The sequence below is a fragment of the Bipolaris sorokiniana genome, assembly GCF_000338995.1.
Source record: "Bipolaris sorokiniana ND90Pr unplaced genomic scaffold COCSAscaffold_8, whole genome shotgun sequence".
NCBI classification, from domain to species: domain Eukaryota; kingdom Fungi; phylum Ascomycota; class Dothideomycetes; order Pleosporales; family Pleosporaceae; genus Bipolaris; species Bipolaris sorokiniana.
This window is the reverse complement of record NW_006911902.1, coordinates 1,040,133-1,055,436: the sequence shown is the minus strand read 5'-3', so window position 1 is coordinate 1,055,436 and position 15,304 is coordinate 1,040,133. Positions and strand designations below refer to the sequence as shown.

Sequence of the window (15,304 nt, the reverse complement as noted above, 5' to 3'; positions counted from 1 at the left end):
GTGTTCTTGGGATAGGGTAGGGCTACGGCATGACAGGGGTCCATCGTTGTCAGGCCAACTAGCTCGCTTAGACTTTCCGTTCAATAGTACCCTTGCACACGTCAAACCAGAGCCTCACCTCACCCACCACTCTCGACACCCCTTGTTCATTCGCTCAAAATGCCTCCAAAAGTCGTATACGGGAAGAAAAGAAACGGCGAACGTAATGCGTTCACGAAGTTGTTGTCGCCCGAGAAGGAAGTCGCACCCAGAAAAGTGAAAAGCCAAAATGCAGACAGCAGCGCAACAAGTGATTGGCGGGAGCAGTTGTTGGAAGCGGCGAAAGCAGAGGGAAGCACGTTGCAAGCACCAGATGAAGCTTCAGTATTGGAGAGGGCGTTTGAGGATTTGCAGATTGACAAGAGGCAAAGTGCAAAGGAGGAGAAAACTACGACGAAGAAGATAACAAAATCACAGAAAGAAGCCAAGGCCGGCCAGGATGTTGATGTTACCAAGGAGAATATTGCCCCGCTAGAGCATGTACTGGAACAGAGTATGAAGACACTAGCGATCGATGCTGCAGAAGATGAGGAAAACCAGAAGATGCTGCAGAAACCCAGGAAGCCGAGAAAAGTGCTTAGCGACCGCAACATGAATGCCTCGGATCCCACAACCTGTCCGGTAGCAGCCGCACCAAGACCGAAGAAGGAGAAGAAGCGTGCCATACCAACCCCGGTTCCTCAACTGCCCACCCCAGAACCAACACCTGAACCCGATGACCTCTATTCCATTCACGCCTCCCCATTACTAGCTCTCAGCGACAGGAAGAAGATTATCGCATTTCAGGACTGGGCAGACGAGCTGGAGCCCCACTTTGAAGTTTCCAAAATTGCAGAAGCTTCCTTCTCAGAAGTGTATCGCCTATCCTCGACGTCATCAGCCAATGGCGTCAAAGAAGAGTCTGTTCTGAAGGTGGTGGCGCTCAAGACACCACCCACTGTTCCTCTCCCATGCCAACTCCACGGCCGCGCTGTACGAGACCTTGAAGCGCAAATAGAAAAGGAAACAGCACAGCGAGACGAAGATGATCAGTTCAAATCCTTAGTCGATGATGTTTTATCAGAAGTCAAGCTTCTCCAAAATCTCACTCATATTCCCGGGTTCACTGTCTTCCGCGATTTGACTATCGTACAAGGCCGACCCTCGGCGTCCTTCAACGATGCGTGGAAAGAGTGGAATAAATCGCGCCCTCGTGGCAAGAAAAGCGAATTTCCGGACCCCAGTAAGAAATCTAGCTACGAAGAAAATCAACTCTGGGCCGTGGTGGAAATGCAAGACGCAGGTACCGACTGTGAGAAAATGATGGAGGCAGGCCATTTAGCCTCCATCTGGGAGGTCTGGGATGTCTTTTGGGGCGTAGCCATCAGCGTCGGCAAAGCAGAAGAAGCATGTCGCTTTGAGCATCGCGACCTGCATTTGGGCAATATCTGCGTGCGGTCCAATCGGACAGGGGACGACGTATCGCAGCCCAGCATCAAGGATCCTCTGCGTCGCAAATTGCGGTTCACAGGACTTGATACTACAGTGATTGATTACACACTTTCGCGCGCAGACGTTGTTGCTGCGCCAGTATCGCCTGCATCGTCGCGCAGACTATCGAGTCTATCCCACGTCTCCAGCTCAACATCCGCAAGCCACACCGACAACGAAGAAGCCGAAGTCGCATACCTAGATCTCGACAAGGACCCCGCCATCTTCGACGGCGACGCAAGCGAAGAGTACCAATACGAAATCTACCGCTACATGCGCGGCGCAACCGTCTTCGGAGACCCAATGGCATTCCAACCCCCCATTCAAGAGAGCAGCGACGAACACCAAGATGAAAGCGACTCCGCACCCCGACAAAACACACACATCCGGTTTGACCAAGAAAACGACCAAGGGAATGATGCAGACGAGAAAGTGGAATCACCATGGCGCTCCTTCCACCCCAAAACAAACCTCCTCTGGCTCCATTTCCTCCTGCACAAACTCCTCAACCACCTCTCTTCTTCCTCCGCTGCACCCCATAACACCATCCCTGCCCACCAGTTCCTCCTCAAGCCCAATCCCTCCTCCTCTGATACCGAAGATGTTGCCTCTAAAATCGAAAAGAAAGCAGCGAGACTGTACAAAGTACTCAAGCGAGTCAGTGAGTTACTATGTCCTGTTGCGCTGGGTAGAGAGGAGAGTCTGGAGAGTGTCAAGGAGTTGGTTGTGCTGGCTTTGGAGGAGAGGTGGGTTAGGGTTGGGGATGTTGCGGGGTGATGCTGGGGCATAGTTTATTGCCGTTCTCGTTTAGATTTCTCCTTTCTTTTTACTGTTTGTGTGAAAGAACTGGGTGGGTTGGAGGGTAAATGAAGTTATGAATGCATGAACGGGGCGTTTAGGGTGGCATATATTCTTTTTCTCTTCATAGCAAATTCTATCTGCATATCTTTTTTTCATCACACTTTGAGTTGTAGATTTGAGTGGTATATTTGAATGATATTTCTTGATGTGATTTCTTTTTTTTTTACCACAACATGTGTATATACGTGTAGATTCCCATCTTTGTGTGTATGTGTGTGTAGACTTCGCAAGACCCAGCTAGACGAGAAGACCCGTCGTGTTTCAATTGCGAGACGGAGAATATAAATGGATTAGTAATGACATAACAAAAAATTGTGTGGTGAGTGTTCCTTTCCCCCCCCCGCTCCTTGCAATGCCCGCTGATCAGCTACCTCGATCAGAATGCCCGTAATCCTGGCGCCTCAAATAGCCAAAAAAAAAAGAAAAACAAGTGATGCTAATAACTACCGTTTAGCGCTATGCAAATAAGTGTCTCACCTCTTTCTTCCAAACTTGAAACCGACAATACTTTTGATCTCCCCCATCTCCCATTTTTACTCTACCTCCCCCTTTTCAATCCTTACCCGTGACAACGCCGATGCTAAAACACAATGCTAGTGGAACAAACGAAACAAAGGGTTCAAAACCCATGGAGCAAATTACAGAGCAAGAAACCAAAAAAATAGACTCAAAGGTTGAGTTGAGAAAAGAAGACAAAGACAAAAAACGCTAGTCATGACAAAATATCATCACTCATAACTTCATCACAAGGCCACTTTTCGTTGAGGTGTGTGGGTGAGAGAGAGAGGCCAATATTACGCCACATAAGCAGGTGGAGCCTCAATCTCATCGTCGTTCTGCCAAAAGCTTCGTCCGGCAGGGGCAGTCTTTGTGCGCGTATGATTCGAGGGTCGCTGCCGTGAAGACCGGTCCTTTTCTTCCTGCACTTTTCTCGCAATTTCCTGTGCCATCTTGTGCATCCAGGCTTGCTCGAGGATGCCGCCGGAGCTGCATGCCATGTTGGTATTAGGTGGGGAGAGGGCGCGAGGGGGCGAGCATAGAGCCGAGAGGGATGAGACCTTGTCGAAAGACAGGGAGCGTAGGAGTGGAGAGGTGGATTGTTGGGCCTGTCGTAACTTGTTGTGGGAAATGGGCGGGCGTCTGGATCCGCGGGATATGAATGGGTCTTCAAGATGTACAAATGGTAGCGAATGCTGTGGCGCTGACTGCTTCGACTTTGCAGGTCTAGGTGCTTTTGAAAATTCAGGCGCAGGGGCGAGAGAACCAAACGCAGGTGGCTCTTCAAGTACCGGCTTAGATTCAGGTATACGTTTGGGAGTACCAACATCGAGACTTCCACGCCTGCCCTCGAAGCGCACTCCTGGCTGTGTGGGACTCATTGGCGGAGTAGCCAGCTCGTCCTCTGCTTCCCTCTCTTCTGGTATAACGCTTGATGTCTCGGATGCATACGCGCTCTGCAGTGGCGTGTTTTCTCCTGTAGACACACCAGAGTCTGGGATGTCCTTTTTCCTTAGATCGACAACGCGCTTCTTCCGTTTGCGCATACCCCCAGCGCGCGAGCGAGCGGAGCTGAGACTGAGTCCGGCCGACGAGGAAAAGGACGAAACCATGGTCGGCCGTGAGCTCAGGGTCTCGTTGCCCGTGCTATCAGAAGCAACCGAGGATGCGCCAGACTTTAGGCTACCAAACGTTGACTGTATCCTTGACAAACTGCCTTGTGTAAGCGCAGGGGTGGCAACGCCAGACTCGGGCCGGTCGGGATGACCCGCCCAGGCACGAAACACAGCATCGCGTATGCCGGGTGTGAAGAGCGACAGTGTTCGTTGAGATTCGGAGAGCGCGGCGAGGCGGAGGATATTCTTCTGCGAAAACGACGCATGTATCTCGCCCGAATCGAGGGACAAGGCAGATATTTGGGCCTCGTCTAGGGGATTGCCAAAGGCATCAACGGCATCTTGAGGCGGGGATGCAAGAGGATCGATGGCGGCGGTTGTGTCCTTGGCCCCCTCCAAGCGTTCTTCCATGTCGATTTCGCGGTACTCTGGCGAGAGCATTCGGTGGGATAACCTGTGGATGATAGCTGGCAAATCTTCCATGAAGAGCACACGCAATTGGCCCTCAATCTCTTTTTGGAGGTAGTCGCGCACAAAGGGGATCGAGTCAAAGGTTGAAGAGACCTTGAGCGAATCGAGGGGGTCGTTGCGGAAGACGAGCGTCAGGCCCTTTTGCTTGGAGAAGACGAGAATGACGAATCCAGACAGGCGGATTTCGGAGAGGGTAATTTGCAGAGGTATCGTCAGGCCCGAGGCGGCGGCCAAGGGCTGGGGCGAGGCAAAATCTGGTTTTGTGGACAAGTACGTCTTGAGCGGGTTTGCCTGGACCTTTGTCTTGAGGGTCAGGAAGGCATCGCCGGCGTACGACATTTTGAAAATGCCTCTGAACCTGTCCTCTGCCAGGTCGCCAATCTCCAGTATCTCCAGCTCGGGCGGGGTGGTGCCCAGGTTCAGCTCGGTGACGATGATGTCGTCGACGATGATAGGCGGCTTGGGCGACTTGTTCAGGGCGGTGGTGAGCATGTCGCGGGCGCGCGACGTGTCTGCGATAAGCGGGGACCAGTTGAAGTTGAAAGCCATGGCGATTGATTGGGATCGCCCGGTGCGGCGAGGGGTTGAGCGTCGACTTTACCGGGCGGGAGCTAGAGATTGGCAGGTGATGGTGCGGTCGCGTGCATTCGCCATGCGATCACACGAGACACTGACGGGGGAGACGGGGCGGGACGCGTGGGACGGGGAGGGTGTGTTGACGGAGAGCAGAGGATTGTATGGGAGCGGGAGGGCGGAGTGGGAGGGCGGATGCAATTATGGCGCAGAGATGGTGGGTGGAGTGATGGGAGCGTGCGAGGCGCGAGGATATTTGCGGGAGTCGAGGGGATTTTCCGGGATTGAGGTACCGACGTCAAGGATGATGCTGCTCGGCACCCGCCAACTTTTTTCCACCTCCCCTCGGCCGTGCGTCTCCTAGGGCCTGGCCTATCACTGCCGCCATCCTTCACAGCCTACACTGCGCTACTGTGCTTCCACGTCGACTGGCGGTGAAGATTCTGGAGCACCAGCATGCGGGGTTGGTTGCCTTTGCCATTGAACCATAGGCCGCAGCCTCGACCGACCGTTTCACCAGCCCTGGCCCCTAGTCGCTTGCCAGTGCCAGCACAGCTACTCTACACACACTCTCTCTGTCTATGAACATCCATACACACATGCAAGGCAATCTGCGACAGGACGGCCATCCTACGCTCTCCACGTAATGCTAGCCGATCCCAGCCATGTCATCCTACCCCAGCATCCGCCTACTGGCCCACGACACCAAACAGCCAATGGCGCAAAAAGGAGTCTTGTTTCACTCACACCCTGTGGCTTGGGCAACCACATGTGCCGTCTGCGTGTTCACGCCGGACTGGCAACGTCAAATTTCTTCTTCATGCATCCCATCCGCCGCCCTGACAAGTCATCCTCGACCACGCGTCACGCGCCCTCGTCTCCCTTCAAGAGCTGCTCGACGGCCGCAACCTTGTCCTTGAACCCTTGCTTCTTGTCCGTCCTGCTCCCCACCCTGATGTCGCTCTGAATCCTCACAATGCCATTCTGGTGGAGCATGGCGTGGCACTGTCCTATAACCCGCATCACATCGTCCCATGAGCCCTCTGCAAAGAGAAAAAATTAGCATGCACTCCAAGCCTCGCCTCTTATTACCCCTCCATCCCATGCCATGATACCCCGCAGATAATACCACATGGACACACAAACATACTGCTTCCCGGCCGAGAGGGATGGGCGCTGCGTAGACAAGTCTTACCTAGAGTCGTGCCAGCAGAGTGCATTGAGTATTCCAGTCCGCTCTTCTTGAGGAGTCGCTGCACCTCTGCCACTTCCTTGGACACCGACGCTGTGGGGGTGCCGAGTGGGATGAGACAAAAGTCTGCTGTGCACATGGGCGGTGTCGCGAGCTTGCTCAAATCGTCTGAAGATGCCATGGCTGCTTTGATTCGGCTGCAAAATGTAGATGAAGTATTAAGAGTCAGCGTAAGTGCTTGGTGTTTTTGGTGTTGCACATGTTTCAATGTTGCGCGTCATGGGGCCGCGGTACCTGGCTTGGTCCGGCCCCGAAGTTGCGGCGATAAGAGAGGTACTGGAGTGGGATTAGTGGGGTAGATCGTTGCCTATCACGCCATCGTTTCGAGATTGCAGTCAACTTCCCATACAGGTACACTACGTACCTACGTACCTACGTACCTACGTAACGTACTACATATCCCAACCATGCGCTCTATTTTGACAATTGCTATGTGCACCCTTCCATCACAAAGTTTCCAAGGACTACACATTAGCGTTTCTTAATCTCTGCAAGTTGGTCCAGTATCACACCCGCACCCAACCGCAAGGGGTACACCTGCTTGCAAAGGAGTTGAGCAGGCGACAAACCATGCGTATAGGAATGGCTCCTGTATGCCTGCACATGTGCATAGTTTACTCTCTTGCTGTCTGTCCCCTTTGTACTTATTTACATATTACATACAACGTCCATTGTAAAGTGGTGACGCAGTGACGTACTTACTCCTCACACGCACAGACATCCGGTAGTCAGACCGAAGCAAGGGCGACTTAGCACCGTATATATACACAGTTCGAGTGTAGGCAGGCCACGCGACTCTAACCTTTGCCTAGATACATTATGCTAAACTTGAATAAGAAATTCCCTATACATCCTAAACTTTTTTTTAAGAATACTTATACCTAACTATCGCGTGTCTTAATTACGTTCGTAGCTTGCTAGGAGATTGTAAGGGGCTACGCCAATGTGTGTGGCTTGGCTAGGCCAAGCAAATCGAGTACTTCTACGCAACTGCCTTGACTTCAAGACAAGCTTGAAGTCTTGTTACTGCCTTTTTGGCAAAATAGTTAGCGTAAGTAGTTGTACACTCGGCTCAAAGAGCCCACCCATCACAGAGATATATCTCGTATACTAGCTAAAAATAGGGTTAGTTTCATTCTATAGAAAGAGTTTTAGCTCCTACTAGCGCGTGTTTGTGTACGGCACGAGCCAGAGTTGGGTGGTCTGCTTTCTGACAGTCCGGATCCATATCTTCCGGCAGGGGGGCATCTTGAGCAACATCAACGGCACGCCGTCTATAAGAGTCCTTGGATTTGACTACACTTTTCTTATTCAATTCGCCAGACAATCAGTCGCCATTGAACATTATCCAAAAGGCCTGAGCCGATCAAAGACACCATCTTTCAAAAGCCATGCTACTTACTCTTATCGTCGGATTCATAGGAGCAGTGCTGCTGTACTTGGGCCCCAAGCTAAGAAGATTTAGTAACAACTACCAGGCAGCCCGCGCTACTGGGTTGCCCATGATCCTATGCCCTTACAATCCAGATAGTGTAAGTCGCCTAACCTTCTCTATCCACACAAGAACAAAAACATCAGATTAACCATACTTGCAGGGAATATGGGCCTTTCTCTGTGTCCCCCTCCGCCCTGTGCTTCTTCGTATCCTCCCCACTGCTCTATTCGCCACTGTCGAACTCAGTATCTGGTGCTGGGAATTTCGTGACAAGTATGCTATTCACGAAAGGCTTGGGCCTGCCTTTGTCTATGTCACCATGGGAAACAACCGTCTCATTTGTGCCGACCCAGCAATGGCTAGTGATATCTTGTCCAATAGGAAAGACTATAGTCACCCCGACATTACCGTAACGTCCATGGGTGTTCTGGGAGCCAACATTATGACTGTGAGTTACAAACCCGCCTGCTGGTCCTTGTTTGCTGGCTAATTATTTGAAAAACAGGCAAAAAGTGACTCGTGGTCGCGGCACCGTCGTATTGTCGCTCCTGCTCTCAACGAACGCATCAGCCCGCACGTATGGACAGAGGCTGCAGAACAAGCGTCATCCCTTGCCGACGTTTTGTTATCATCGAAAGCGACTACCCCTGCCCAAGAATCCGTGAACACGCTTCACAACCTTCACAAAGTCGCTTTAAACGTCTTGGTTCGGATTGCTTATGGTCGCAGGCAGCCCTTTTCTGTGTCTCCACCACCATCTAGTACTGATTCATCTGCGCAAACCAGATATGTCGACGCCATTGTTACCGTCGTTGAACTCCTTGCTGCAGCCGCCTTTATTCCGCGTAGCTGGCTAGCCCTACCTTTCATGCCACAGGCACTAAAACGACTAGGTGCCGCAATGAATGAGATGCCAGATCTAGTGAAGAATGTACTTGACCGAGAACGTCAAGAAAATCTTCTCGCACAGTCAAATGCCACGGATGCGACAGAGAACCCAAAGGATAGTTCAACTACCATCATGACCACACTTGTTCGCATATCGGATCAGGAGAAGGAGCAAAACAAAACTTCAGCTTCTTCCAAAACTAGTACCACTTATCTCACAGAGGAGGAGATTGCTGGAAATCTCTTCGTCTTCACTGCTGCTGGTTACGAAACTACTGCAAATACAATGAGCTACGCCGCTACTCTCCTCGCCGTGTATCCAGAATGGCAAACATGGATGCAGGCTGAGATCGATGCTGTTTTCGAAACATGCAGCCCATCACAGTCAGACTATTCGACAGTTTATCCCAAGCTAGTGCGATGTCTAGCTGTCATGGTGAGTGTATCCCCATCATCCTTCCAAATACACGTTTCTGCTGTCCACTCGAAATAAAGCCAGCCGGCATTGTTTTTTCCCATTCCAAAATGACTTTGATCTAACGATTCAACCTCGTAGTTTGAGGCAGCACGCCACTTCCCGCCTGTAAGCCTCGTGTTGCGGGACGCTGCAACGAGTCAGACCCTAAAACTCGGAGACCGCACCTTCTCACTCGCAGGCCCCTTCGGCGCATACGTCAACACAATGGCCCTACACACTCTACCTTCGATATGGGGACCAGACTCCCTGGAATTCAAACCTAGTCGCTGGCTGGACCCCAATGCGCCAGAGCCCGTCTTGATTACACCACCACACGGCACATATATACCTTGGTCTATTGGTCCCCGCTCATGCCCTGGAATGAAGATGTCGCAGGTGGAGTTTGTATCTGTGATGGCGACACTGTTTCGTAGATGTAATGCTCGGCCTGTACGGAAAGAGGGCGAGAGTGAAGAGCAGGCAAGACAACGGTTGATGGATCTGATGCAGGACAGTCAAAACGTGTTAACGCTGAGAATGACTAGGCAGGATGAGGTGGGGATTGAGTGGGTTGAGCGGAAGGCTAGTTAGCAATGGCTGGTAGGGGTTGACGCTTCAGTCTTGTTTTGTAAATTAGATCGCTATAGGAGATGTAATATGGTTGAAGTTTACTCAGACACATTATTTCATATTTACCAACCATGCTTTGCCACTTGAGAAAGTGTGATCTGCTGCATCAAGGTTTTCTACTAGCACGTGATCATATGTAGATTGGTAAATAGGTATGCATACTAGGTAGGGTCTGACGTGAGCCCACCTCTAACATAACTCTTCCCACAGGTGACGTACTCCTGCTTAACCTCAATCAGTAGTCTATGCGACTCTGTCCTAACTCTCCCAACAGCCCATGCGACTACCGCCATACCTCTACTATATCTGGTGGTAGAGAAATGCCTGTTATCTAGTCTGATACAGTCGCTAGCGATTGCGGTTTCACCCCTGCACGCAGCTGCAACGCCGTCTGCGCTGACAAGCGAGCAGGGGTCAGCAACTACACTTATTAAGTCTCTGCCTCGCCCGCGCTGTTAGTTGTAGACTACCATAAGATCACCATATCAAAGTACTACATAGTATATAGCAATCGCGAAAACTCCATTACTTTAAGAAATATAGTGTTTTAGTAAAGTTTTCAGTGTAAAAACACATGCTTAACTTTAGTGATAGTGGGGTTTGAATAAGTGAGGTGAAGCTATCTGTGCAGTACTGTAACATAAACCAATAAAGGCAAGACTATAAGCATTCCTGTTTGATTCGCCTTGGATGTCATTCGATTCAGTAGCCCTCCATATCTGAGAGTTTCGTAGCTGTGTATATCAAATGCGTTTCGTTCGCAGCCCTGGTAGAATTGAGATTATTGTCGGCTGGAGGAATTAAGACAGCGAACGTCTTATGGTTCGTACGAATGCAAGATACACTGGTTATTTGCATCTACGCCCTAACCTTTGTTAGGAACCTGACTTGGTAAATGCAATTTTACATAATATAATGCATCTCGTATACTATGCACATACCTGCTAGTAGACTTTATAACTCTTAATGATCCTTGGCGGGACGACCGAATGCTCGCCCTGGCCTTCCCTATAGCTAGCCTTGCCTCTACAATTTTTGTGCTCATACAATTCGAAGGTTTTCGCCCAAAAACTCTTACTAAATACAGCCCGATTGACGGGCGAGTTCATGTTGAAGTTGTATGTCACACATCCCGAGTCTATGGTGCCGTGTGTAGTAACATGCTTGCCATTGGCAAGCCAGATAGTGAGTTCCCAGGCGTTTGTGGTTGTGGTGAGAAGGATTGGGAGAAGGATGGTTAAGGTCGGAATCTTCATGTTGAAGAGTGGGGAAAAAATAAGGCAGGAGTAGCTAGTAACTTGAGTAGGATGTTGAATATGAGAGAATTGAGTGGGGCGATTTGGTGAGAAGATAAAATTGGGGTTATTTCGGTGGTATTTATCTTTGAACAGAGACTCTGGATGTTTGGAACGAAGATATTCATGTGACAGTGTGAGAAGAAAAGGAATGAGTAATTGGAACATCCGATATGTGTCAAGTTTATTGACAGCCTAATATGATCCATGGTACTTCTCTCATCTAGCTCAGGTGTACAAAAAAGTCGCATTTAGATGGGGCAAGATTAGAAATCCGAGAGGCTGAGGATAGTTCAGAAGGTTTCTGTAGACCAAGATTGAAGCTATCCATAAATTTGCATCAAATTTTGCATGTCTATACTAGATTAAGTTAGTCCTAAAACTTGTCACAATTGAGGATGAGTAGGCTGACCACATGCAGGTTGTTGGACTACTAACACAGTATGCACATTAGCACTAACGAAAGACTTACCTATGTAAAAGGTGGTATAGTCACATTAATCACACCACTTTTTATATATATACATAACCTAAGTCTTTCGTCATAGTGCTAATGTGAATGCTATGTTAGTGGTCCAATAACCTGCATGTGGTCAGCCTAGAGTCATTAATGGTTACGGCTTCACCTGCAGCCAGCTTTCTAAAAGTCCAATCATCATAAGACTAAGGACTGGCCAATCACATTGGTTGTTCTATAGCTGACGTCTCACGATAAATTATATAGAAGGTGAGGTTGTCTGAAACCGTTGCGCAGCTATGTGTAGGGATGAAGCCACAATCGCTAATGACTGTAGCATTTTTCGATTGATCTCCCAAGTGTAGTGACGCTTGTACTGCGGGATGCCTTTTTAGCCTTTTTAACAAATCGAGCTCGGGCCTGTTGATACGTGCGTGGAAGAGACGTCTGAAAAGCTGGGACCCAAAAACTCAGGAACCATGGCGATCAGCTCTACAACTATACTGAGCTGAAATACCTTGCAACTACACGCTAGTTGTGCTTAGAAACTGCAAATGTAAGCACGAAAAGGTTCTCCCTGATGGCTGACTAAGTATAGGTTGTAGCAGCCAGCAAGGACACTACCGTATGCTTATGATATTTCCCGGCAGCGACGTACAAAACGAAGCGTTTGTACAACCTACACCATGATATATGCACTAGGAGTAGTTAACTATGTGGAGACTTGGTAAGAAATATGTTTGGATATCAGCTGGGAAGCTAAGTCTCCATTAGGCTAGCCTCCAATTCCTGCACGTCAGCCAACACAGCCCTTTCAACGTCTTTGAAATCAGCCACCGCGAATACGGCACGGAAGTTGCACAATCAATCCGAAAATACGACATTAGCATATACACCAAGGGCAACTTAGGTTCGTTCTAAGTATCAGGTCCACTTCACGAAGCCTAGGAGGGATTCTAAAAGTTCTTGAAATCGATACTTGCGCATCAACCGTAGTAGCGAAAAGGTTTGGAGGAAGATGATATAGGAAAGCTTAAATGCGCAGGATCAGCGTTCGTTGTGACGACTACAGACAATGGAAGACCAGATCTAAACGACCGGGAAAACGGCAGCACCAGACTTGCAACCGAAGCCGCTGCGCAACCGACGTGATTCGCCCCCTGCACGCGTCAAACACCTTCCCATACAAGGCAGGCCTCGCACAGCGCCACCGCAAATGGACAATACAGCGGGACCCATGCGCCCGGGAGACACCCAACCCGCGGCCTAAACACAAGTCGTTGACGCCAACGCCTTGGCCATGACATATTGGCCTAACGGTGCAAGCGCAGCCAATAGTGTACAGAGCAGTACAGCAGAGCAGCTTCGCTTAGAGCTTCGCGAAGTCTTGCTCATGGGAATACGGCCTGTACGGTTGGTGGGTATCACCCTCCGACTAATAACACACAGGGGATAATTATGGCAGAGGGCTAGGCGTCCCCCTCGAAGCGGCCATGCGCCGCGGAAGAGCTTGTCGACGACCCACGCCCACATGGCTTAGACATCACACCAATCTGCTGCCTGGCGTCGCTTTTGTCGTTTCGCGCCCTTCTTCTTCTTCTGCTCTCTTTTCTCTTCTGCTTTTGTTAATAACATTTCGTCCATTTCGTGCAGTTCGCCCATAATGCGTTCCTACGCGCAAAAAGGTCTCATTGCTGCCCTCGTCTTCGCCACCCAGGTTGTCATTGTTTCCGCCGCCGAAGATAGGCCCAAGGGAAATTTCCGCCAATGTCTCGAAGTATCGCCTGAATGCCCCGTTTTCGCTACGCTCTACGGATACAGGCCAAATCTCGGTGCCAATGCCTTCCTCTGCGCTCTCTTCGCTCTTTGCTGCCTTGCTAGCATTATCATCGGCATCATGAGCAAGACATGGACGTACACTCTTGCCCTGGGCATCGGAACTTTTCTCGAAGCCGCTGGATACGCCGGCCGCATTATCATGAACGGTAACCCATGGAGCGAGTCTGGTTTCAAACTGCAAATTTGCTGTCTCGTCCTCGGTCCTAGTTTCGTTGCTGCCGCCATCTACCTCACGCTGAAGCACTTTGTTCTGTACTGCGGGCCTCAGCATTCACTCATCAAACCTCGTCTCTATCCATGGATCTTTGTCGGCTGCGATTTCGGCTCCATTGTGCTTCAGGCTGTCGGTGGAGGCATGGCAGCTGCCGGTGGCACTACCAGCAAGAAACTCATTGATGGTGGCAACAATCTCATCGTAGCTGGTATCGCATTCCAGGTTGTCACCATGGTAGTGTGCGGTGTGCTCATTCTGATCTACATCTTCCGATACTACAAGGCTCGCCAGAACCGCGACGCGCTGAACGAGAAGAGCAGCTACGAGATGGACAAGGAAGCTGGTAGTGTCTCCCTTGGAAAAGTCAAGCTTTTCGGTGGTGTCATTGTGTTGGCGTACCTCACTGTGCTTATCCGTTGCATATACCGTTTGCCAGAGATGGCTGGTGGTTGGGGTAATGCGCTGATGCGTAATGAGCGGGAGTTTCTTTTGCTTGACGGAATGTAAGTTGCATTACTCACTATATGTTCAGGACATCTAACTTACAATGACCAGGATGCTTGGTATCGCATGCGCAGTGCTCACTGCGTTCCACCCCGCATACTTCTTCCCCCCTTTCGCTGCTTTCCGCCGTAGCAAGTAATCGTCCTACCTTCGCTTCGAATCTTTAGAATTATAGAATAGGATCTGTTTTAAAGACATAGCCGGATTTCCAACTTTTTTAGACTCGAATGGGTCCTTCCATTCGTAATGTAGCATAGCGACAGTGGATAAGGAATAGTATTTTGCCTATATGCATTCTCCCTCTCTTGATACTTGTGTATCCCCACTAACACACAGTTCCATCGCCACTTTGCGAATTCACAGTCTACAACCCTACTCCTCAGTTTGACAAAATAAACTACCGTAGGCAGTCTCTAGTCTGAAATATACCAAGCAACGCCCATGTTCGTAATCAGCAAACAGACAACCACCACATCCCACCCAACGCCACACGACAACTTGCGTGCCAACACACGCCCACACAACCAGACCCGCATGTGAAGCAAACAAACAACAAACGAACACCTCTCTAGCCTCATTAATGAAGGAAAACTGGGACCTCCGTTCCCATCCATCCTTTGTATACATCCATTCTACCACATCAACGCGACAACAACACCACCACCACCACCACGGCACAATCATGCAATCCCCATCCACAAAAACAGGGGGAATCACTCCCATCGTAATCTCCATGGATCCACCACCACCACCACCATCACCACTCGTAACCAGCACTACTCCCCCCCTCTCCTCCTCAGACACTATTTCCGCGCCCAAGACAACGAATGCACCTCTCTCTTCAGCCTTGGAAATATCATCATCATCATCACTGATGACACGCCAGAGTGAAAGTAGTACCGATAGGAGAGGAGACACGATCGTTCCTACATCCCCTCCAACAGCCACTATTACATCTATTTCCGCCACACCTGGCAGCACGATTACTGCACTTCCAGGGCTAGATACAGTTAGTAATACGGCATCTGCATCTCTTGTGTGTGTGAAGCCGTCGAAGTCGTCAGCGGGGCTTAGTGGTGCAGCAGCAGCAGCAGCGGGGTTAGGTGTTACAATGGGGATACTGGCGTTTTTGGTGACGGCGGGGGTGTTGTGGGCGGTGTTTGGGCGGAATGTGAGGAGATTGAAGAGGGGATGAAGGGAGGTAATTTGGTCAGTGGAAAGAAAAAGGCACGTGAATATAGTGCATGTTTCAAGAGAGAATGGAAGAAACATTGGCTGTAGTAGTAGTAGTAGTAGTAGTAGTAGT

The 15,304-nt window shown here is 50.0% G+C and overlaps 6 protein-coding genes across 6 annotated transcripts; 3 read left to right on the top strand and 3 right to left on the bottom strand.

The window, feature by feature from the left end:
• The first annotated feature begins 21 nt into the window (after window positions 1-21).
• On the top strand, window positions 22-2,495 carry COCSADRAFT_37512 (uncharacterized protein). The gene has a single exon (XM_007702250.1). The coding sequence runs from the start codon at window positions 160-162 to the stop codon at window positions 2,284-2,286; it is 2,127 nt and encodes a 708-aa protein (XP_007700440.1). The 5' UTR covers window positions 22-159; the 3' UTR covers window positions 2,287-2,495.
• Window positions 2,496-2,791: 296 nt separating this feature from the next.
• On the bottom strand, window positions 2,792-5,313 carry COCSADRAFT_331262 (uncharacterized protein). Its single transcript, XM_007702587.1, has one exon. The coding sequence runs from the start codon at window positions 5,001-5,003 to the stop codon at window positions 3,165-3,167; it is 1,839 nt and encodes a 612-aa protein (XP_007700777.1). The 5' UTR covers window positions 5,004-5,313; the 3' UTR covers window positions 2,792-3,164.
• Window positions 5,314-5,485: 172 nt separating this feature from the next.
• COCSADRAFT_37509 (uncharacterized protein) lies at window positions 5,486-6,584 on the bottom strand. Its single transcript, XM_007702249.1, has 2 exons — window positions 6,223-6,584; window positions 5,486-6,070 (listed from the first exon to the last, which is right to left on the bottom strand). Exons 1-2 carry the CDS (start codon window positions 6,398-6,400, stop codon window positions 5,892-5,894), a joined length of 357 nt encoding a protein of 118 aa, XP_007700439.1. The 5' UTR covers window positions 6,401-6,584; the 3' UTR covers window positions 5,486-5,891.
• Window positions 6,585-7,670: 1,086 nt separating this feature from the next.
• Window positions 7,671-9,737, top strand: COCSADRAFT_190936 (uncharacterized protein; the record flags this gene model as incomplete). Its single annotated transcript, XM_007702586.1, has 4 exons — window positions 7,671-7,811; window positions 7,875-8,162; window positions 8,220-9,038; window positions 9,159-9,737. The coding sequence occupies 4 exons, from the start codon at window positions 7,671-7,673 to the stop codon at window positions 9,648-9,650; spliced, it is 1,740 nt and encodes a 579-aa protein (XP_007700776.1). The 3' UTR covers window positions 9,651-9,737.
• Window positions 9,738-10,201: 464 nt separating this feature from the next.
• COCSADRAFT_331252 (uncharacterized protein) lies at window positions 10,202-11,173 on the bottom strand. The gene is made up of 2 exons (XM_007702585.1): window positions 10,631-11,173; window positions 10,202-10,554 (listed from the first exon to the last, which is right to left on the bottom strand). Exon 1 carries the CDS (start codon window positions 11,150-11,152, stop codon window positions 10,634-10,636), a length of 519 nt encoding a protein of 172 aa, XP_007700775.1. The 5' UTR covers window positions 11,153-11,173; the 3' UTR covers window positions 10,202-10,554; window positions 10,631-10,633.
• A 1,692-nt stretch (window positions 11,174-12,865) lies between these two features.
• On the top strand, window positions 12,866-14,289 carry COCSADRAFT_190934 (uncharacterized protein). Its single transcript, XM_007702584.1, has 2 exons — window positions 12,866-13,997; window positions 14,050-14,289. The coding sequence occupies exons 1-2, from the start codon at window positions 13,105-13,107 to the stop codon at window positions 14,135-14,137; spliced, it is 981 nt and encodes a 326-aa protein (XP_007700774.1). The 5' UTR covers window positions 12,866-13,104; the 3' UTR covers window positions 14,138-14,289.
• Window positions 14,290-15,304: the final 1,015 nt, after the last annotated feature.

Coding starts and splice junctions, on each gene's coding strand:
- COCSADRAFT_37512 (XM_007702250.1), top strand. CDS start 160: ATGCCTCCAAAAGTCGTATACGGGAAGAAAAGAAACGGCGAACGTAAT.
- COCSADRAFT_331262 (XM_007702587.1), bottom strand. CDS start 5,003: ATGGCTTTCAACTTCAACTGGTCCCCGCTTATCGCAGACACGTCGCGC.
- COCSADRAFT_37509 (XM_007702249.1), bottom strand. CDS start 6,400: ATGGCATCTTCAGACGATTTGAGCAAGCTCGCGACACCGCCCATGTGC. Junction 6,071..6,222: donor CTCTGCTGGCACGACTCTAG/GTAAGACTTGTC, acceptor TTCTCTTTGCAG/AGGGCTCATGGGACGATGTG.
- COCSADRAFT_331252 (XM_007702585.1), bottom strand. CDS start 11,152: ATGTTCCAATTACTCATTCCTTTTCTTCTCACACTGTCACATGAATAT.
- COCSADRAFT_190934 (XM_007702584.1), top strand. CDS start 13,105: ATGCGTTCCTACGCGCAAAAAGGTCTCATTGCTGCCCTCGTCTTCGCC. Junction 13,998..14,049: donor TTTCTTTTGCTTGACGGAAT/GTAAGTTGCATT, acceptor TACAATGACCAG/GATGCTTGGTATCGCATGCG.